The sequence below is a fragment of the Neoarius graeffei genome, chromosome 4 (assembly GCF_027579695.1).
Source record: "Neoarius graeffei isolate fNeoGra1 chromosome 4, fNeoGra1.pri, whole genome shotgun sequence".
NCBI lineage: Eukaryota > Metazoa > Chordata > Actinopteri > Siluriformes > Ariidae > Neoarius > Neoarius graeffei.
In genome coordinates this window covers 74,307,345-74,326,925 of record NC_083572.1, presented here as the reverse complement: position 1 = coordinate 74,326,925, position 19,581 = coordinate 74,307,345, and the positions used below count along the sequence as shown (strand labels likewise).

At 40.3% G+C, this 19,581-nt stretch overlaps 1 protein-coding gene across 13 annotated transcripts in view; it reads left to right on the top strand.

The window, feature by feature from the left end:
* szt2 (SZT2 subunit of KICSTOR complex) overlaps positions 1 to 19,581 on the top strand; it is a 290,455-nt gene that overhangs the window by 245,174 nt on the left and 25,700 nt on the right. For 7 of the 13 annotated variants that reach the window (XM_060919698.1, XM_060919695.1, XM_060919697.1 and 4 more), the window contains 6 exons: positions 4,918 to 5,043; positions 5,653 to 5,846; positions 6,790 to 6,895; positions 9,654 to 9,737; positions 9,948 to 10,022; positions 13,875 to 13,931. In XM_060919698.1, coding sequence (XP_060775681.1) covers positions 4,918 to 5,043; positions 5,653 to 5,846; positions 6,790 to 6,895; positions 9,654 to 9,737; positions 9,948 to 10,022; positions 13,875 to 13,931 — 642 coding nt within the window. The remainder of the gene's footprint in view (positions 1 to 4,917; positions 5,044 to 5,652; positions 5,847 to 6,789; positions 6,896 to 9,653; positions 9,738 to 9,947; positions 10,023 to 13,874; positions 13,932 to 19,581) is intronic. The other 6 variants (XM_060919703.1, XM_060919696.1, XM_060919694.1 and 3 more) reach the window with 3 other exon arrangements.

Below are 19,581 nucleotides of genomic sequence, written 5' to 3'. Positions count from 1 at the left end.
TATTTTTTCATTTTGGTGCGGTTCGCTTTCACACTGTACATTTTAGTAAGCGGACCAAAATCTGTCAACAAAGCCACGCGCCCTGAGGTCGCTCAGCTATTGGTCAGAGACGACACGCGCACAAAGCGTTAAGTTCAAAAGTAGTCATGGAGGCTTTCCGTGCTGTTATTCTTTTTAATGTCATCAAAGCTATATGTTTTTTCCAGTTTTTACTGTTTTCACAATTGTGCGATTACTATGCTGTTGTACAAGTAATTTATCAACGACGACTTCAAAGGGCAAGGCGGCTACGGAGGATAGCGCTGATGAGCGCACATCACGTTGTGACAGTTCTGGCTCTTCACGCAAGACGGAGGAGGTATGTGTCGGGATATTCGCCTTATCCATCGTAATAGATTAATTTCTTTTTTGCGTCGCTCGTACCGCCACTTTTTGAAAGACTGTCCCTGATTTTAATGTAGGTCTGACGGAGTTTCTTCACTTTTAGCCGACATTGTTCTGGGGAGCGCGTGAACCCCTTCTCCTTCATTTTCTCACTGAATACAGCAAACACGTCGGCATTTTTGTGTGTTCTCTCCAAAAGCTCAGATATGTGGACATCTGCCCATATATCCACAAGGGTACGCGTTTCTTCCTCGGCCCACGTTTGCCCCCTACTCATTTTTTGTACTCTGTAGTCTAGCCTGCCACTGGTCTGAATGACTGAACGACTGTTGTAAGGTTCCCTTGACAACCGAAACAGTGTTTGCACTTTGCGGTGGAGTGTCAAGACTCTGTTTCCCATAATGCTCGACAAACGACGGAAGCTCCCGAGGTACAAAAAAAGCAAAACTGTCAGATTAGGTCCGGTCTGCTTTCACACCTCCAAAAGGTCCGCACCAGGGTTCCTTTGGTCCGGACAGAGTCCGACCTTGCAGCTCGGTCTCGGTCCGCTTGTTTGGTCCGGACCAGAGTTCGATGGTTTGTATTCAGACCAACCCAAAAGGTCTGGACCAAGGGAAATTTGGTTCGTTTGGTCATTTGGTCCGGACCAAACAACGTAGGTGTGAATACGCCCTCATAAACACTTGACCACCAGACAACGAAATTTGTATCTTTATTTGCATACGATACGTGGGTTTTTATCCAGCGCTTATTTTTAATTTGCTTGAAAAAAAAAAAGTGGGATTATTTACGAACACTGTAGCAGCCCTTGGCATTCAGAACAACAGCAGAGAGTCTGACCGGTGCGTATGCATTTTATTCCTCTTGAACACGAGTACAGCATTGAACACTGGACATCAAACACCGAGCACTGTGGAAAATAAAGAAAAATAATTAACATGACATGGTTTTAAAGAAATACACAGTTTTGCAGAATAATGTTTACAGTCTCTGCTCTGAATGTTACACACCTCATTCCACTCAGTCAAGGATGCAAACCTCTACAGGTTAGCCAAATGTGCACCATTAGCCTCTGCACTCGAAGCCTCGTGCTAAACCTCAGTTCAACCAATACACTGAACACAAAAGAAATGCACTCGATAAACAGTGCACATAAACTTTACATTGTGCATGAATGACACATGAGGATGACAGACAGCAAAATTTTATAACATACCGTACTAAGCCTCTGACGGAGGCACATGGTGAATATAAACGTAGCAGCAAGTGTCTGTAAGATAACAAATACAGCTCCCTGGGCTGACGGCTCTGGCCGTAACATGAATAATGAGTGACTGCTCTGATCGTCACTTACAAACACATTTTACACTCATCGGGAGCTCCGCTTTTAGGCAGTGGATAAATTAATTAATTAATTAATTAGTGGTGTTTGAAAATTTGTGAACCCTTTAGAATTTTCTATATTTCTGCATAAATATGACCTAAAACATCAGATTTTCACACAAGTCCTAAAAGTAGATAAAGAGAACCCAGTTAAACAAATGAGACAAAAATATTATACTTGGTCATTTATTTCTTGAGGAAAATGATCCAATATTACATATCTGTGAGTGGCAAAAGTATGTGAACCTCTAGGATTAGCAGTTAATTTGAAGGTGAAATTAGAGTCAGGTGTTTTCAATCAACAGGATGACTATCAGGTGTGAGTGGGCACCCTGTTTTATTTAAAGAACAGGGATCTATCAAAGTCTGATCTTCACAACACGTGTTTGTGGAAGTGCATCATGGCACGAACAAAGGAGATTTCTGAGGACCTCAGAAAAAGCATTGTTGATGCTCATCAGGCTGGAAAGGGTTACAAAACCATCTCTAAAGAGTTTGGACTCCACCAATCCACAGTCAGACAGATTGTGTACAAATGGAGGAAATTCAAGACCATTGTTACCCTCCCCAGGAGTGGTCGACCAACAAAGATCACTCCAAAAGCTAGGCGTGTAATAGTCAGCAAGGTCACAAAGGATCCCAGGGTAACTTCTAAGTAACTGAAGGCCTCTCTCACATTGGCCAATGTTAATGTTCATGAGTCGACCATCAGGAGAACACTGAACAATGGTGTGAATGGCAGGGTTGCAAGGAGAAAGCCACTGCTGTCCGCAAAGAACATTGCTGCTCGTCTGTACTTTGCTAAAGATCATGTGGACCAGCCAGAAGGCTATTGGAAAAATGTTTTGTGGATGGATGAGACCAAAATATAACTTTTTGGTTTAAATGAGAAGCATTATGTTTGGAGAAAGGAAAACGCTGCATTCCAGCATACCGTAAGAACCTTATCCCATCTGTGAAACATGGTGGTGGTTGTATCATGGTTTGGGCCTGTTTTGCTGCATCTGGGCCAGGATGGCTTGCCATCATTGATGGAACAATGAATTCTGAATTATACCAGCGAATTCTCATGGAAAATATCAGAACATTTGTCCATGAACTGAATCTCAAGAGAAGATGGGTCATGCAGCAAGATAACGACCCTAAGCACACAAGTCGTTCTACCAAAGAATGGTTAAAGAAGAATAAAGTTAATGTTTTGGAATGGCCAAGTCAAAGTCCTGACCTTAATCCAATCGAAATGTTGTGGAAGGACCTGAAGCGAGCAGCTCATGTGAGGAAACCCACCAACATCCCAGAGTTGAAGCTGTTCTGTATGGAGGAATGGGCTAAAATTCCTCCAAGCCGATGTGCAGGACTGATCAACAGTTACCGGAAACGTTTAGTTGCAGTTATTGCTGCACAAGGGGGTCACACCAGATACTGAAAGCAAAGGTTCACATACTTTTGACACTCACAGATATGTAATCTTGGATCATTTTCCTCAAAAAATAAATGATCAAGTATAGCATTTTTGTCTCATTTGTTTAACTGGGTTCTCTTTATCTACTTTTTGGACTTGTGTGAAAATCTGATGATGTTTTAGGTCGTATTTATGCAAAAATATAGAAAATTCTAAAGGGTTCACAAACTTTCAAGCACCACTGTATCTCAGGATGTGATGAGTAAGTAACGTTTCAGCAGACCATATCAAATTTCAACACAAAGCTAAAACTTTTATATGAAGGGATGCTCAGAAGCTCCTACACTCAAAGAAATTGTTAGTCTTTTAGCTTAGTGTGTTCACGATGTACCCAATACCCATCTGACTAGCAGAGTGATTGGAAATGGAGAGCAACAATTTACACCATTTACGTTTTCATAAATTCTCAAAATGCCTTTATACTTCAGTGCTGTCTAGTCGGGATGGGACGTAGGAGTTTATCTCTGTCTATCTCACGTCTCCTCTGTTATCAAGTGACGCTTGTCTTTCAGTGGGATAGATGGACGTGTCTTTCCGACACACTAAGCACAAAGACACAAACTAAGTGGACACCTGACCCTCAACAGCAGTTTTATGGTTGAATTCAAAGAGTGTTTTCTTCATAATGCTTTCAGGCAGCTTACTTTAGCTGCATTCGTAGTAAAGACCTAGTTAATATGACTTCAAAATCTCCTCAAAAATCCTGTCAGGTTAGCTGTGGTTAGCCAGCAAGCTAGTTTTATCAATGACTATTAAGATTTTTCAAAATGACTTTAAAATCTCCTCAGAAATTTTGTCAGTTTATTTTATTTTAGCCATTTGGATAGCATTAGCACCGAAGGCTCTTAACATTTTGGTCTAATTAAAACCTCCTTTGAAATCCTATCAGGTTAGCTTATATTAGCCAGCTGGATAGCATCATCAGTACATTAGCATTTTTAATTTGATTTAAAACCTCCTGAGAACTTTTCTTAGCTTGGCTCTTATGATTTTGCCAGTTGGCAATATCTGTGAAGACTATTCGGATTTTAAAGTCATATTTTAAAATGTTGTCCAGTTAGTTTTTGCTAGCCATCTGGCTAGCATTAGCAGTGGAGAATATTAGCATTTTTAAATATGACTTTAAAATCTTATTTAGAAAGTCAGTTTCTCAGAAATGTAGCTTCTGTTGGGCAACTGGCAATGAAAAACTCACTACTTTTTTTCTTTTTTGAAGACGTTATCAGGGATCCTATTGTGTAAAGTTACGGTGCATGTTACTAAAGCTAGGTCTCACATCTCGTACTTCAGTTTTATTGTATGTAGCGGGTTCACAATGAGACCGTTTGTTTGTTTTGCAGTGAAAATGGAGGCGTCATTAAATTGTGGCGTGGTTTGAATTTTCTGAACTGCACAAACGGAGCGAATTGGCAGCAAAATGTTTCGGTTAGACAGTGTTGCTTTAAAAATCAGTGTTTGTTCCTGTGGAGGCTGTAGTGGTGCCAGTCAAGGATGTGGCGCACCACACTGTCATTTCACTTCCATTTGGTACAAAATATTTTATTTTTAATTTGTCATGTTATGGCTCTACTAAATAATCTAGTACATTCTGTAGTATGCTCAAAGCCTAAGCTGCATGATGTATGATTTAAGACGTATCCTTTTTACTTTTCTCAGTACGTTTCCCAGCATTGTTTGTGTTTGTGTAGGTTACAGATCTGGATGCTCTGAAGCAGTCTTCTCGGTTGGTGCATTACTGCGCTACTCCTCTGCTCTTTGACCCATTCTTCAGAAAACAGATTCAAGATGAGCTCAGAGTACAGCCACAAATGAAGGTCTCTCTCTTTTTTTTTTCTTCTTTCTAATTTTCTCCCTTTTTCATGCTGCTTTTCTTTTTTTCCTCTTCATGTACTTCAGCAGGGGTGTATAATTAGTTTTGATTTCTCCTGAGTGTCATCATGTTCTAGCTCTTACCTTATGGCCTCACTCGTTTTTCTACCTGCATCACTTTGATTTTTTTTTCTTTGCTTCTTCTCTCTCCCATCCTCTCCCACCATCTCCCATCTTTCTCCATATATTTCTCTCCTCCTCCTTATCTCCTTTTGCTGTAATCCTACCATGCCATCTTTTTTTGCCTATTTTTCTCTTTTGTTTGCTCTTTGTAGTTCTTTCACACTTGCTCGCTCAAGATTGCTTGATTTCTCTTCTTTGTTGAGCTCGTGCTCATTTTCTTATTCTTCACTCTGTCCTCCATTTGTCTCTCAGTTTTATTTATTTATTATTTATTTTTTTTAATTAGCATGAAGGTTTCTCCAGTATTATGGTAATACATGCTACCAGAAAAATTTATGGTAACAATAAAATTATTGTATAATCTCATATCTCCTCTCTGTCTCTCTCTCTCTCTCTCTCTTTCTTTCTCTCTCACATATTCTGGCTCCCAGAAACGCCATCGCTCCAGTGACTCTGCAGCTTCAGGTCGAGACCGCAGTCACAGCACAGACTCCGCTGAGCTGCTTCCTGTTCGCTGTAAAGAGGAGCAGGAGATCTGCAGTGCTTTCATGCAGCAGTATGTGCAGTACCTGCAGAGCCTGGGCTTCATTCTAGTGCAGGTCCGACCCCCATCACCTGCACGCAGGTATATCTATATATACACACACGCACACCATGACAAAACATCACCCTCACAATGCACACACTTTCCACTCAGTACTACAACCACCAACTGAGCTGAACAGGCCAGATCATTACAAAACACATTCCGCTGTTCTCCACCTCACACGCCTCACTCATTCTAGTGGTAGAAAATGATCTGCTTCTTTTCTGTACTCGGTGAGCTTTTAACTCTTTTTTTTTTTTTTTTTTTTTTTTTTTTTAATTACTCTAACCTTTTCTATGGAGATAGCATTTTAGGGGAATGAATCTGAGTGAGCAGATTTCATAAAATGCCAAAACTATCACTTGGGATGTGACAGTTGCTATAAATTATTTAAAAAAAAAAAAAGTCAGTACAGGAAATGAAAATTACAGGAGAGTATGTAAAACCTTTCCACAAATGCAAAGCAAGTTGATTTTATTTACAGAAAAATATATTTGGTGCTAAAAACGTCAGTCTGCAGTGCAGTGCTCACTAAGAGTCCTTTTTAGCAGTTCATCATTGGTTCCAGTTGTAAGTTAATTCTCATGCCTCGTGTAATTTAGAGACGATATCAGAAGGCCACGCCTCAATCTGTGAGACTGATACCACAGAGGCCATGCCTCCTTCCCTGAGATTGAGAGCATTGAGACCATGCCTCATTCCCTAAGACTCCCAGCAGAGCGGCGATGGCTCTTTCTGAATATGTATTTGATTCCTTTGCTAGAGTGGAGATCTAGTTCACCAGTGTACACCTTGTGTTCTTCCTCTGAGCTCAGTGACTTTTCCCACAGGCAAAATGAGTGTGTGTGTGTGTGTGTGTCTAAAGTGTAGTGAAGGTGGTCACAATGCAGCTGGTGGCCGCTAGTCAATTCCACACTTGCACACCGTGTGTCATCTCTCTTCCACTCTTTATCTTTCTCTCTCTGTCTCACCCTCTTTGCAGTATTGCACGTGCACGGGCAGCCTTGCTGAGCTCTCTCTCCACGGAGGGCAGGTCCTCGTTTTCTTCTTTTTCCTACAACAAGCAGAAGAGTGAAGAAAGTCCAAAGGTATGCATACACACTTGTAGCAGCACACAAGCCTCTAGCGTCACACACATCTGTCTCATCACCTTTGCAAACACATTGCCATGTAACAGATGTTAATTGAGCATCCTCTAAAAATAACGAGTCTAAAAAACTGTTTTAAAATAGCTTTGAGTCAAGTCCCACTGAACTGGTTTGCCACTACATCACTTTACATGTCCATCTTGTATTATCATCTTCATTACATCTACATTATGTAGTAATTTACTTTTGTGAAAACTGGTACTTGGACTAGTTCTTTGCACTATGACAGTACTATAAAACGTTATCTCTGCTTGATAATCCACACTTACCTTCTTGTGTCTACTTGTGGACCTTGGATGATGTTTTTAAGAAGGTGCCACCACCAAAAGTGTTAGTTTTTGTCACGTGTTTTTTAAAGCAGCTCATTTTATTTGTTTTTTAAAAAATATATTTAATTCTTGATGTAATTTTGGTTTGTTTATGTATTTATTTATTTATGAATTAATAAAGTAACTGCAGTATCTGCAATTTTTTACCATTTATATAGCCTCAGGTGCTGACATGGCATAAAAAAAAAATACTCACATAACCCTGTGTCTACTTGTATTGTATATTATTTAATTATTATTCATTTATATTTTATATTGGTTAATATTTGCTGTTGTGTCTTGTGTATTTGCTATGCTTTATAGATAGAGAGATAGATAACCTTTGTCATTCAGTATGCAACAAGTGTACACAAAACGAAATTTCAGTTTGGCTCAGCACAGAATTAAATATAAAAGTATATTAAAATATACAGCAGCAAAAATATTATAAATTGCAATAGTACAAAGTGACCTGTGGAATTAGGAATTGTTCAAGTATAAATGGAAGTTAGATATTACATGTTAACTATTTAACAGTTATTCCAAGAAATCGAGTCGTACATGAGCTGATAGCCGACGAGGTGCGTAGCGCTGAGTCGGCTATAAGCCATGTACAAGGAGATTGAGTGGAATAACTGTTTTATTCTATTCACATCCACTGGATTTAGAGAGAAACAGCATTTTTTTTTGCGCAAATTCAGTAAATAATAACTTTTTATATAAAACGTCCGACAAAATCATTTCCGCTTGGAATATAAACAAACTGGCAAAATGAGTCGGAATTTGTGAAAATGCTATAATAATACTTGAAAAATGGGGAAAAAAAGTTCTTGCCATCAATTGCTTTTATTCTGTATTTTGTTGCTTTTTGTGTGTGTAAGGATTTATTCCTTTGTAAGGATAAATAATTGTAAGTATTTATTCTTGACCAAGAAGGCAGTAATTTATTTTGTGACAAAATTGTAAGGATTTATTCTGTTCAGTTAAAATGACCTTCTGTCTCAGCTAGACATTGTTTAAAAATTCCATTCTGTCTGAACATTGCTATCATATCATCAGAACATTCTGCTTATTTTGATATGAAATGTGTATTATTGATCAGATTATTGTGTCTGAACAGCGCCAAGGTCTGCAGTGATGTCAGACACACCCACACACACCCACAGCTGCATATCCAACGTGTATTTGGGATTAAAAGTTAGATTTAAAGCCATGATTTAAGTTAGTTTTATAGCTACACGTGATTTAGGATTGTTAGATTTAACCAGTCTCTTCAGTGTTGAATTTGAAATTGAAATGATTGAATGTTAGATTTAATGTTAGATTTAAAGCTGCATTAAGTGATTCATGTTAGTTTTATAGATTTATATTAGCCTTATTGCTGCACAAGGTGTTAAGACTTTATGATTTTAATATTTTAGAGCTTTTTAAGATCCTTTATTATTTTAGACTATTACATATACTATAACAGTGATTTTAAACTATTCCTGTGTAACCTAAGGCAGCTGGGCCATAGAAGGTTCACGCTGCATGCTGCACGCTACACGCGTGTAAAGAAAAGTGGACAAACGTAGCATGACTTGCTCTGGGCCATAGAACGGCGTTCACGTTGCATGCTGCACACTTCACGCGTGAAGCGAGAAATGAACATGCACACTTTTTTCTGGGCGTGAAGATGGAAATTCCAGTCAATGCATGCACGACCCCAAGGTCACCGCCGCGCCAGCCAATCAGAACGGGTCTAGGGAGATAAAATGGACGACTACCGAGAAAAGTTGAAGTTTAATGGCCCAGGGTCCGGTTCTTCACGTGAACGTGTAGCGTGCAGCGTGAACCTTCTATGGCCCAGCTGCCTTACCTTCGTCCAGTGAAGAAGACACTTCTTTGTTAAACTAAACATAGTCTTTGTTTAAAATTGTCATGATTGATCCAAGGTTTCACTCACATACACACGTATAAAACCCCTGTATACTCTCGTCTCAGGGGGGACTTGCGAATAAAGATTGCGAACTACTTTGTGGGGTTCCTGTCTTTTTTCTGCGACTCACCCCCAGACGTCTGGGTGACACGAGGGGACTGATCTCGAGATGGTGAGGGCCAGAGGTGAAGAAACCTAACAGTGTGTGTGTGGGGGTTTGTTTTCGAGTAGAGTTTTTATTTCATCCTCAGTTGGTTCAGCAACACGCCGCCATTTTGTTTTTCTCTGCTCATGGTATATGAGCTAATATCCTAGTCGTAGAGTAGCCAATCAGAGCATGCGATTGCTCATATCCAGTGAAGGTGGATAGAATAATTATGTGATAGCTATGTATGCATGTGGTAAATATGGGTTTAAAAATAACTTGAGCTTGAATTTTGCTCTGATATTCTGATATGCATGTGTGTTTCAGCAGAGCAGTGGATCAGGCACTGTGGCATACCACCTGCAGAGAGCACTACCTGGTGGCATCATGTTGATGGAACTGGCCTTTCAAGTATGCTCTTTACACACTTCCACCCTTCCAGCTAGCGGCCACAAAACAATGTTTGATGATTGGTGGCTTAAAATGTTTCATGGAAGAAAGTAATAGATTTTCTGTGCAGTTGTGGTGATCAGTGCTGTTATAGTCTGAAATAAATCTCAATCTCTCTCTCTCTCTCTCTCTCTCTCTCTCTCTCTCTCTCTCTCTCTCTCTCTCTTCCAGGGGTTTTACTTCTGTGTGAAGCAGTATGCATTGGAGTGCTCACGGATTCCCATGGGCCAGACGGTTAATTCCCAGGTAATTCTGCATTGTTGTGGAAGTGAGGGTGTATGTGTGTTGTCTGTGTGTGTCCCCCTACGTTTGTGCTTTATTTTTTATTTTTTTTATTTTTTAAACTCACGCAATTCTCCTCAGATCAGGCCATTAATATCAGGCGCTTCTACTAGCTCTGCTAGCCAAGGGTAACTAGTCGTCATCCTCTCTCTCTCCTCTGTCTCTCTCTCGTTCTTCTGTCCTTCTACTGTGTGTTTGCTTTGGAGTGGGTCCAGCTCGGCTCTAAATGAGGACTAATTAAGTGTAAGTATTTGTAAATGGCTGCCATGTTTACCAAGCGTCTCCAGATGTCACTCAGTGGGCGGTACCATACAGTCGCAGCTGCTCAAAGCAAACAATTAAGTTGTTAGTGTGCGATTGTTTTGTGTTTTTCTCGAGAGCTAGAGTGACTGAAAGAAAAGCCTGTGTGTGTTTTGGGTCAGCGTATTCAGGTCTAATGGGCAAAATGGGTTATTGGAGTGATGATCTAGATGCTGAAAGGAATTAATGGGGCAATAATTATCTGTATTAGTAATAATTACCAGGATCCTCTGTAATTTAGAATATTTGCTCCGATAGTTCTTTGTAATTAATATCAATGTACTTGAAAGAAAAAAAAAAACATTCAGCAAATTACTAACATTGCAGTAATGCATGCTAACACATCAGTTATCGGCGGCGGCAGCAATTACAGAAGATGCCGGTTATTTAATACCACAAAAATCTCTTATTTTTAAAAAGTGTGTTAGTTTTCTCAGTGTTGAGACTGAAAGCTGTTCACATACAGTACCAGTGACAAGTATGGAAACGCCTTTAATTCAGCATTTTGTTTTCTCTGTTTTTATTAATTAAAAGACACTTCATGTCTTAAAGTTCTGATGGACCGTTGTTTCTCTTTACTTAGTTGAGCAGTTCTGGATATCATATGGATTAGTACAGTTGTGGAATCGGGTTAATTAGTAACAGTTAAAGAAGCAGCTTTGGGAACAAAAGGTTGCCGGTTTGATTCCCTGGATGAGTAGGAATGGGTGAAGTGCCCTTGAGCAAGGCACTAACTGCTCTCCAGGCTGCTCTGGGTATGTTTAGGGTTCCCGCTGGGTTCTGAAAAATATTCTTCACTTTTTCCTTGAAAAATAAAGTCAAAGAAGTGTTCTTCACTTAGTCTGTATTTTTTTTCTTAGTTACCGATTTATCAAAGTGAACTTAATACAGGTTGATACCAACCAAACTGGCACAATTCAAATATTTGTACAGATACAGCGAGGCCCCTCCATTACATATAAAATTTTGGCTCCACTCCAGCATCTAATAAGAGAGACTTGATTTAGGGCTCCCTGTGCACCATCAAGCTAAAATGAACCTCTTTAGTTTGAGCGTACTGAAGGTTATTTTAGCATGGAATTATTCAAACAAGGTATTAGGACTCCCTTTAGCCTTTACTTCAACACAAAACTTCATTTATAATTGAATAGAGTCGAGAAGAGTCTTGGAACAACCAACAGTGAAGGAATCCGAGTTTCCCGTCGATTTACAAACCGAACACAGAATGACACTGCGTTTTACATCATACACTGGCTGCGGGAATTCAACACACCACACCGCCTGAAACGGCTCCTTCCAGTCACTTGCCGACTGACAGCACTTTGGCGGGGTTATTTTATTTATTTATTTTTAAATTCATGGACCCCTGTATTACTGACACTGTCCGATGTGCTTGGGGACAGTAGGGGCTCTGAGTGCCTCCCCCTTGGCTGTTTCAGCCCTTAAATCATCTTCAGTGCTTGAAGAAGCCCACCCCCCAAAAAAACTTTGTCGGCTTAGACTGTGCCAGTCAGTGCGTTTACATGCACATAGAGAAAATCGAATTTCTGCCGTTGCTCGACTGAAATCGAAGTTCTAAATGCCATGGAAACACCTTAGCTCGGCTGAAATTGAACCGAACTTGATTTCTCGTAATCGAGCTACACGACCTAGATTATGCGATTTTTGCCGAGCTACTTAGTGCATGTAAACCCTATCGAGCTACGTAGTCGAGCTACTTACTTCAGCACTGCCCCTTCCGGGAGTGACGAGACCACAAGCGGGAAACACGATAGCCTCGGTCGAAAAAAAAAAAAAACAGCCTCGGTCGGCATGACACTTCACCTTCACTTTATTAGGAACACTTCTGTTCGTACATACAAACTACAAACACTCTTCTTAGAGTTTAGAGTTTTTGTTTTTAAAAGGGACAGTGCACAAATTAAACATTATCCTTGTGGTAAGGACAGATGTCTGTACCAGGTTATAGCAGTACATGCTAATTTCCGCCTGTAGTCCCTTGGCAGGTGGATGTAATAAAAAGATAAATAAACTGTACAGGAAATGTCATCAAGTCTGTCATTAGAGCAATTTGTAGTGATTTAGACCAGTAAAATTTCTTGTGAACACGGAACTGATAACTTTGTTTATACTCTTGAATAGCTCTTTTTCATGACGACAACCGGAAGTGTACCAACACGATGGGGCGTGTAGCGCCACCTGTGGCTCGGGTGCACAATGTACCTCACACAATAGCTCGATTTCCTTGTGTGCATGTAGGATTGGATTTCTCTGGCACCCCTGCTGGGACCCTTAGCTCGATTACCGACAGCAGCTCGATTTGGACATGCATGTAAACGTACTGAGTGTTTGGTTCACGCAGAGATAATTACATCACCACACCAGGCCGATTAAGACGCACTGCGATTGGTCAAAACCTTGGCGCTCGTTTGGTCATTATGTGTAGGCGATTTTTATTGGTCACAAGCATGTGCTCATTGTTTACACTCTGGCTTCCCAAAGTCGCTTCACTGGGGTTGGATTTCAGCAAACGGAGGGATTTCTAGAAAAGATGACTTACGATAAAGATGACAGATACCTTCGTCACTGTGACGACTGCTAATAATTTTCTCTTCGTCACTGATGGATGATGTTCATCAGTGACGAGTGTGAGTTGGAGCCAGCGGGAACCCTGGTGTGTTGTACGTTGCTCTGGATAAGAGTGTCTGCTGTAATGTAATAAAAAGGCAGACCATGAAAGTATGCAAATAAACAGGACAAAAACGGCACCAACAAAACTAGTATAATTGTAAGTGAAAACACAAAGGGGTTGGTGTGTGTTTTACTGTTAGGCAAAACATTTTTCAGCAGTTTAGCAGCACTAATGTGTGCGAGTTAGAAAAAAATCAGAGCTGTTTTCTGTATGATAATTGTTATTTGACCAAATAGTTTAGGAAACTTGTATTTTGATAAATAAAAGTAGAACATGGGACCTGAAACATTCATGTGTTGCCTCAAATATTACAAAGAGTTTGGTTCAGTTAGGGAACTGCTAGAATATCCTTAACGGCCAACGTTTTAAGATGATCACTCTTGCCCTTCAGTATCGACCTGAATGTAGAAATAATCTTTTCATAGATTTTTCTCCTCTTTTGAAAAGTGCTTTTCTTGTAGCGCATTTCAAGCATGGATGTCACTTTTACTGCTGTAGTAAAATATTGTAACTGTCAAACCAGTGTATAATCAAAGCCCTGGCTAACAAAGTGAGTAAATAAGTGAATTTCACTGGAAGTTTCACAATAAGCTTCCTTTTAGATGTTCTGATCCCTTGTACCCTTAGAGTAGTGCAGAAGACACTGTGACAGCACCCGTGTGTGTTTGTGTTGTTCTGTGAATGTGAAATGTAACTTCTCTCTGTGTGTTTCATTGCTTCTTGTTGATCTTTGTGTACTATATTCCCTTTCTCTTGAGTGTTTCTGTACACTGTGTATGGGGGTGTGTGTACACATGTCCCATCTCATCCTCTCTCTCCATCAGGAGCCATCCCCTCGTAGCAAGCCGTTCCCTGAGACCTCCTCAGATTCAGACTCTGTGGTATGTCCCAAAATCCTCAGGCTTGCGCGCTCACACCAATCAGGCTTTAGTTCTTTTCCCCCTCATTCTCCTTGCGCCTGCAGCCTTGCCCCTTTCCCCCTATTTGCGATTTTCAAAGAGAATGGGATGACTTCTGTTCATTTTCTGCGACTTTCTGTTGCACGACTCTGCCATTACAGGTTTCACTTTACTCATGTTCTCCTCATTGATGTCATCTGGGAGACGGGATGGGATTGTCCTCAGGAACCGTGTGGCTTTTTTTTCTGCAGATAAACAAATGAAATGTCCTAATCAGCACTTCTGTTTCCTGCTGAAATTTTAATATATGAGAGCTTGCATATATAAATGCTGCCTGGTCCTGATTCAGATGTTGCTATTGCTTGGGGAAAAAAAAAAAACAGAAAGGGCTTATTAATAATGATATGCTTATAGTCTTGTGAAGGAGGATCTGAGTCGGAGCTATATGGCCAAAAGTATGTGAACACCTGATCATAACACCCATATACGTGTCTTCCCCAAACTGTTGCCGCAAAGTTGGGGAAACACAATTGTGAAGGATGTCTTTGTATGCTGTAGCATGAAGATTTCCCTTTACTGGAACTAATAGTCTCAAACGTTTCAGTATGATAATGCACCTGTGCACAAGATGGGGTCCATCGAGGTATGGTGTGCCAAGGTTGGTGTTGAAGAACTCGAGTGTCTTGCAGAGAGTCCTGACCTCAACCCTACTGAACACCTTTAGGACGAATTGGAACGCTGTCTGAACCCCAGGCCTCCTCACCCAACAGGAGTGCCTGTCCTTATTAATGTTCTTGTGGCTGAATGATCACAAATCCCCACAGCCATGCTCCAAAATCTGAGTGGAGCTTATTACAACAGCAAAGGTGATGTTCAAAAAGCACGTATGGCTGTGGTGGTCAGGTGTCCACAAACTTTTGGCCACAGAGTGTATGACTGAAAATAAGATGATGCTGAAAATGGTTTTGATAAAGGCTAGTCACATTTTTATTTATTTATTTATTTATTTATTTGCCTCCTGGCCTTTATAGACTTCTACAGATCTTAGCAAATCATTGACCCTTTACAATTTGTCAACTAACAACATGAAAACCTCAATCCTGTTTTCAAGCAGAGCAAGAAGGCACACCTTTTTTTTGAGTGGAGATGGGTGATGTCATAAGATCAGTTTTCAAAGTAAAAGCTAGCATAAGAGATCACTGAGGATTTATGAGGATTGTGTCTTTTATTTGCTAAAACAGGAAAGTACCTTCCATAGTTGTTGGTGTGGCATCAGTGTTGTCAGTATCCGCTTCTGTGCAGCAGTGGTTTGCACACTTGGAGGAAAGTGCTGTCTACCCTCTTCTGCATACATGAGCTCATGGATGTCCACACTGATTAATTTTGTTGAGACTGAAGAGAGAGAGAGAGAGAGAGTATGCCATTACTCCCACCCAGAGAGCATGGGTAATTTTGCTCTCTTGGCTCCTGGCCATTGATAGCTTTGACATTGTCAGGACTTGCGATCTCTGGGCAGTAGAACAAACGCAACTCGGGAGCCTTACAGTCCAGTTCTATTAGTGCCAATTACTCTTTATAGCTGGCTATAAAATGTTGCATCTCATCAGTCTGGTGAATATTGGTACAGTGTGGGGAAATAAGGAATTTTAAGCAGACTGTCACCGGACAGACAAGTCTGAAATGTCCGTCTGTCCAAATTTCAGCCTGTCCGAATGACAGGCCAGGAACAATGCGGCTGGGGGCCCTAAGGCAGGCCCTGGAAGCTGAAGGGCTTTAGATGCCTGGAGATGGCTTCTCAGCTATTTCCAGGCACATTTTTGGGTGATCTTTAAAGGTCAAATTACACTAGAAGTTGAATATAATTTACAAGAAAATGTCAGAAGATTCAAGAAAAACATGCTTAAAGTTCTACCCAAGAAAACAGTAGCACACACAGGTCGGTCCCATGTCTAGAAAAATGTACAGTGGTGCTTGAAAGTTTGTTAACCCTTTAGAATTTTCTATATTTCTGCATAAATATGACCTAAAACATCATCAGATTTTTATACAAGTCCTAAAAGTAGATACAGAGAACCCAGTTAAACAAATGAGACAAAAACATAATACTTGGTCATTTATTTATTGAGGAAAATGATCCAATATTACATATCTGTGAGTGGCAAAAGTATGTGAACCTCTAGGATTAGCAGTTAATTTGAAGGTGAAATTAGAGTCAGGTGTTTTCAATCAATGGGATGACAATCAGGTGTGAGTGGGCACCCTGTTTTATTTAAAGAACAGGGATCTATCAAAGTCTGATCTTCACAACACATGTTTGTGGAAGTGTATCATAGCATGAACAAAGGAGATTTCTGAAGACTTCAGAAAAAGTGTTGCTGTTGCTCATCTGGCTGGAAAAGGTTACAAAATCATCTCTAAAGAGTTTGGACTCCACCAATCCACAGTCAGACAGATTGTGTACAAATGGAGGAAATTCAAGACCATTGTTACCCTCCCCAGGAGTGGTCGACCCACAAAGATCACGCCAAGAACAAGGTCTGTAATACTTGGCGAGGCCACAAAGGACCCCTGGGTAACTTCTAAGCAACTGAAGGCCTCTCTCACATTGGCTAATGTTAATGTTCATGAGTCCACCATCAGGAGAACACTGAACAACAATGGTGTGCATGGCAGGGTTGCAAGGAGAAAGCCACTGCTCTCCAAAAAGAACATTGCTGCTCATCAGTTTGCTAAAGATCATGTGGACAAGTCAGAAGGCTACTGGAAAAATGTTTTGTGGACGGATGAGACCAAAATAGAACTTTTTGGTTTAAATGAGAAGCGTTATGTTTGGAGAAAGGAAAACACTGCATTCCAGCATAAGAACCTTATCCCATCTGTGAAACATGGTGGTCGTAGTATCATAGTTTGGGCCTGTTTTGCTGCATCTGGACCAGGACAGCTTGCCATCATTGATGGAACAATGAATTCTGAATTATACCAGTGAATTCTAAAGGAAAATGTCAGGACATCTGTCCATGAACTGAATCTCAAGAGAAGGTGGGTCATGCAGCAAGACAACGACCCTAAGCACACAAGTCGTTCTACCAAAGAATGGTTAAAGAAGAATAAAGTTAATGTTTTGGAATGGCCAAGTCAAAGTCCTGACCTTAATCCAATCGAAATGTTGTGGAAGGACCTGAAGCGAGCAGTTCATGTGAGGAAACCCACCAACATCCCAGAGTTGAAGCTGTTCTGTATGGAGGAATGGGCTAAAATTCCTCCAAGCCAGTGTGCAGGACTGATCAACAGTTACCGGAAACGTTTAGTTGCAGTTATTGCTGCACAAGGGGGTCACACCAGATACTGAAAGCAAAGGTTCACATACTTTTGCCACTCACAGATATGTAATATTGGATCATTTTCCTCAATAAATAAATGACCAAGTATAATATTTTTGTCTCATTTGTTTAACTGGGTTCTCTTGATCTACTTTTAGGACTTGTGTGAAAATCTGATGATGTTTTAGGTCATATTTATGCAGAAATATAGAAAATTCTAAAGGGTTCACAAACTTTCAAGCACCACTGTATGGGGGGCAAGGATGTTCCAGTTGGTTACAACTTACTGGTACTCCTATACAGGTACTATAATAACACTCATGAAACATTAGGTCAACAATTACTTTTTATACTATGTTGATAAGTCTATAAGAAATTTAGTAATTAACAATACAACTATTCTTACATAATAGAGTTAAAATTTTGAGTCTGAGATTCCAAGTAACTTTGTAACAAAATGACTTTTAAAATGACTCAACTAGACATGGTTGTATCATTTGGCATTCAGACTAAAATCTGCTTCACAAGAACTTAGAAAATAGAAGAAAAAAAATATTAAAATATAAATCTACATTCTCCAAAGCATATGACTATAACTGTAATTATGAATGGAAGAAAAATGCACATAACACAACCACTGATTGGCATTTTGGCACTTGACATAATACTGTACTGCAAAGTTTCATATAAACTGAGTTGACTGGATCAATCAGATACTGTCAACCCTAAAACACGAGTTCGACTGCATCGTGCAATAAAAACAACAGTGAATGCTGAGTGTATTATTATTGTCTTCTTTGGCGTGCCACTCAGGGAGAGGGCGGTACCAGTAAATTTTGGTGGCACTAGGACCTTCGGTGGCAGAGTTTTAATTTTTAAATCCCCGCGCACACGAGCAGCCAGAGCTAGGGCTTGTGCTAAAGCTTTCCGCAAGCCGCGCTGGCTCCTGATGTCAGATTAGGCCATGCCTGGGCTTGTTTGAAAGGTCTCTGGGAGCGGGAAGTGTCTGTAACGTTTGGTGGGGCTGGGCCATTCGGTGGCAGAGTTGTGAATTTTTAAAAACTGGCTCGAGCCAGGGTTCGTGTTAAAGTTTTTCAGGGGCTCCAGAGCGAATAACAAGCTGATCCACGGTCGTACTGGGCAGTGCCTGGGCTGGTTCGAAAGAGCTCGTGGAGAGGGATGTGCCTGTAAATTTTGGTGGCGGTAGGCCCATCGGTGGCCGAGTTACAGTATGAATTTTTAAAGTCGGGCCCGCAGGGGCCCCCGTTTCACGACATAATGTATTCACCCAGTGTGACATTTGGAAGAAAATTAGAAGTAGATTAGCCCCATATCTTTACAATTATTCCATGGGCCATCCGGTTTGATGCTTTTGAAATACAGACGGACAAATGCCAAAACTATCGGTAAATGTCCACCAGTCCGGCTTCATTTCCCACACTGCATAGCAGTGGACATAAAGGAATCCTCGGGTCTGTAATATTAATATAGTTAGATGGTGCAGATGGCAAATACTACAGACCAGCATGCTGTGGTGCTGTACTGAAATTGATGGTTTCAAATTATAGTAACCAATTTGGTCACAGTATCTATCTATCGATCGATCGGCACCTCGGCTCTAGATGAATAATGCATCGTTGTAGTGTAGTGACTAGACTTTGAATGAATGTAAAATGGTTTATTGAATATTTGTAAGCTTATTAGCTGAGGTAATTTTGTGTTCTACAGTAGTTTGGGATAACTACAAGAAAGGGAAAAAATTGTCTTACAATGGAAGGCATATGGGAAACTGTGGTGTGGATTCTTTCCCCCCCACCCCCAATGTCAGTGGTGAACGATATTTAACAGTTATTCTATGAAATCGAGTCGTACGTGAGCTGATGGCCAATGAGGCACATAGCGCTGAGTTGGCTATAAGCGATGTACGACAAGATTGAGTGGAATAACTGTTTTGTTTTTTCTATCCACATTCACTGAATTTTGAGAAACAGAACATTTTTTTTTTTTGCAAATTTGATAAATAAAAACTTTTATACAAAATGTCCGACAAAATAATTTCCGCTTAGAACGCAAACAAACCAGCGAAATGACAGTAGCAGTTTGTGAAAAATTTTATAATAATTCTTGAAAAATAAAAAAGAGGCATTCTTACCATCAAGTACTTTCATTCCATATTCTGCTGCTTTGTATTTTTGGGGGGTTTTGTTTTGGAGTAGAGTTTTTATATTTCGTCCTCGATTGGTTCAGCAGCACCCACCGCAATTTTATTTTTCTCTACTCATGGTATAGGAGTTGATAGCCTCGTAGTAGAG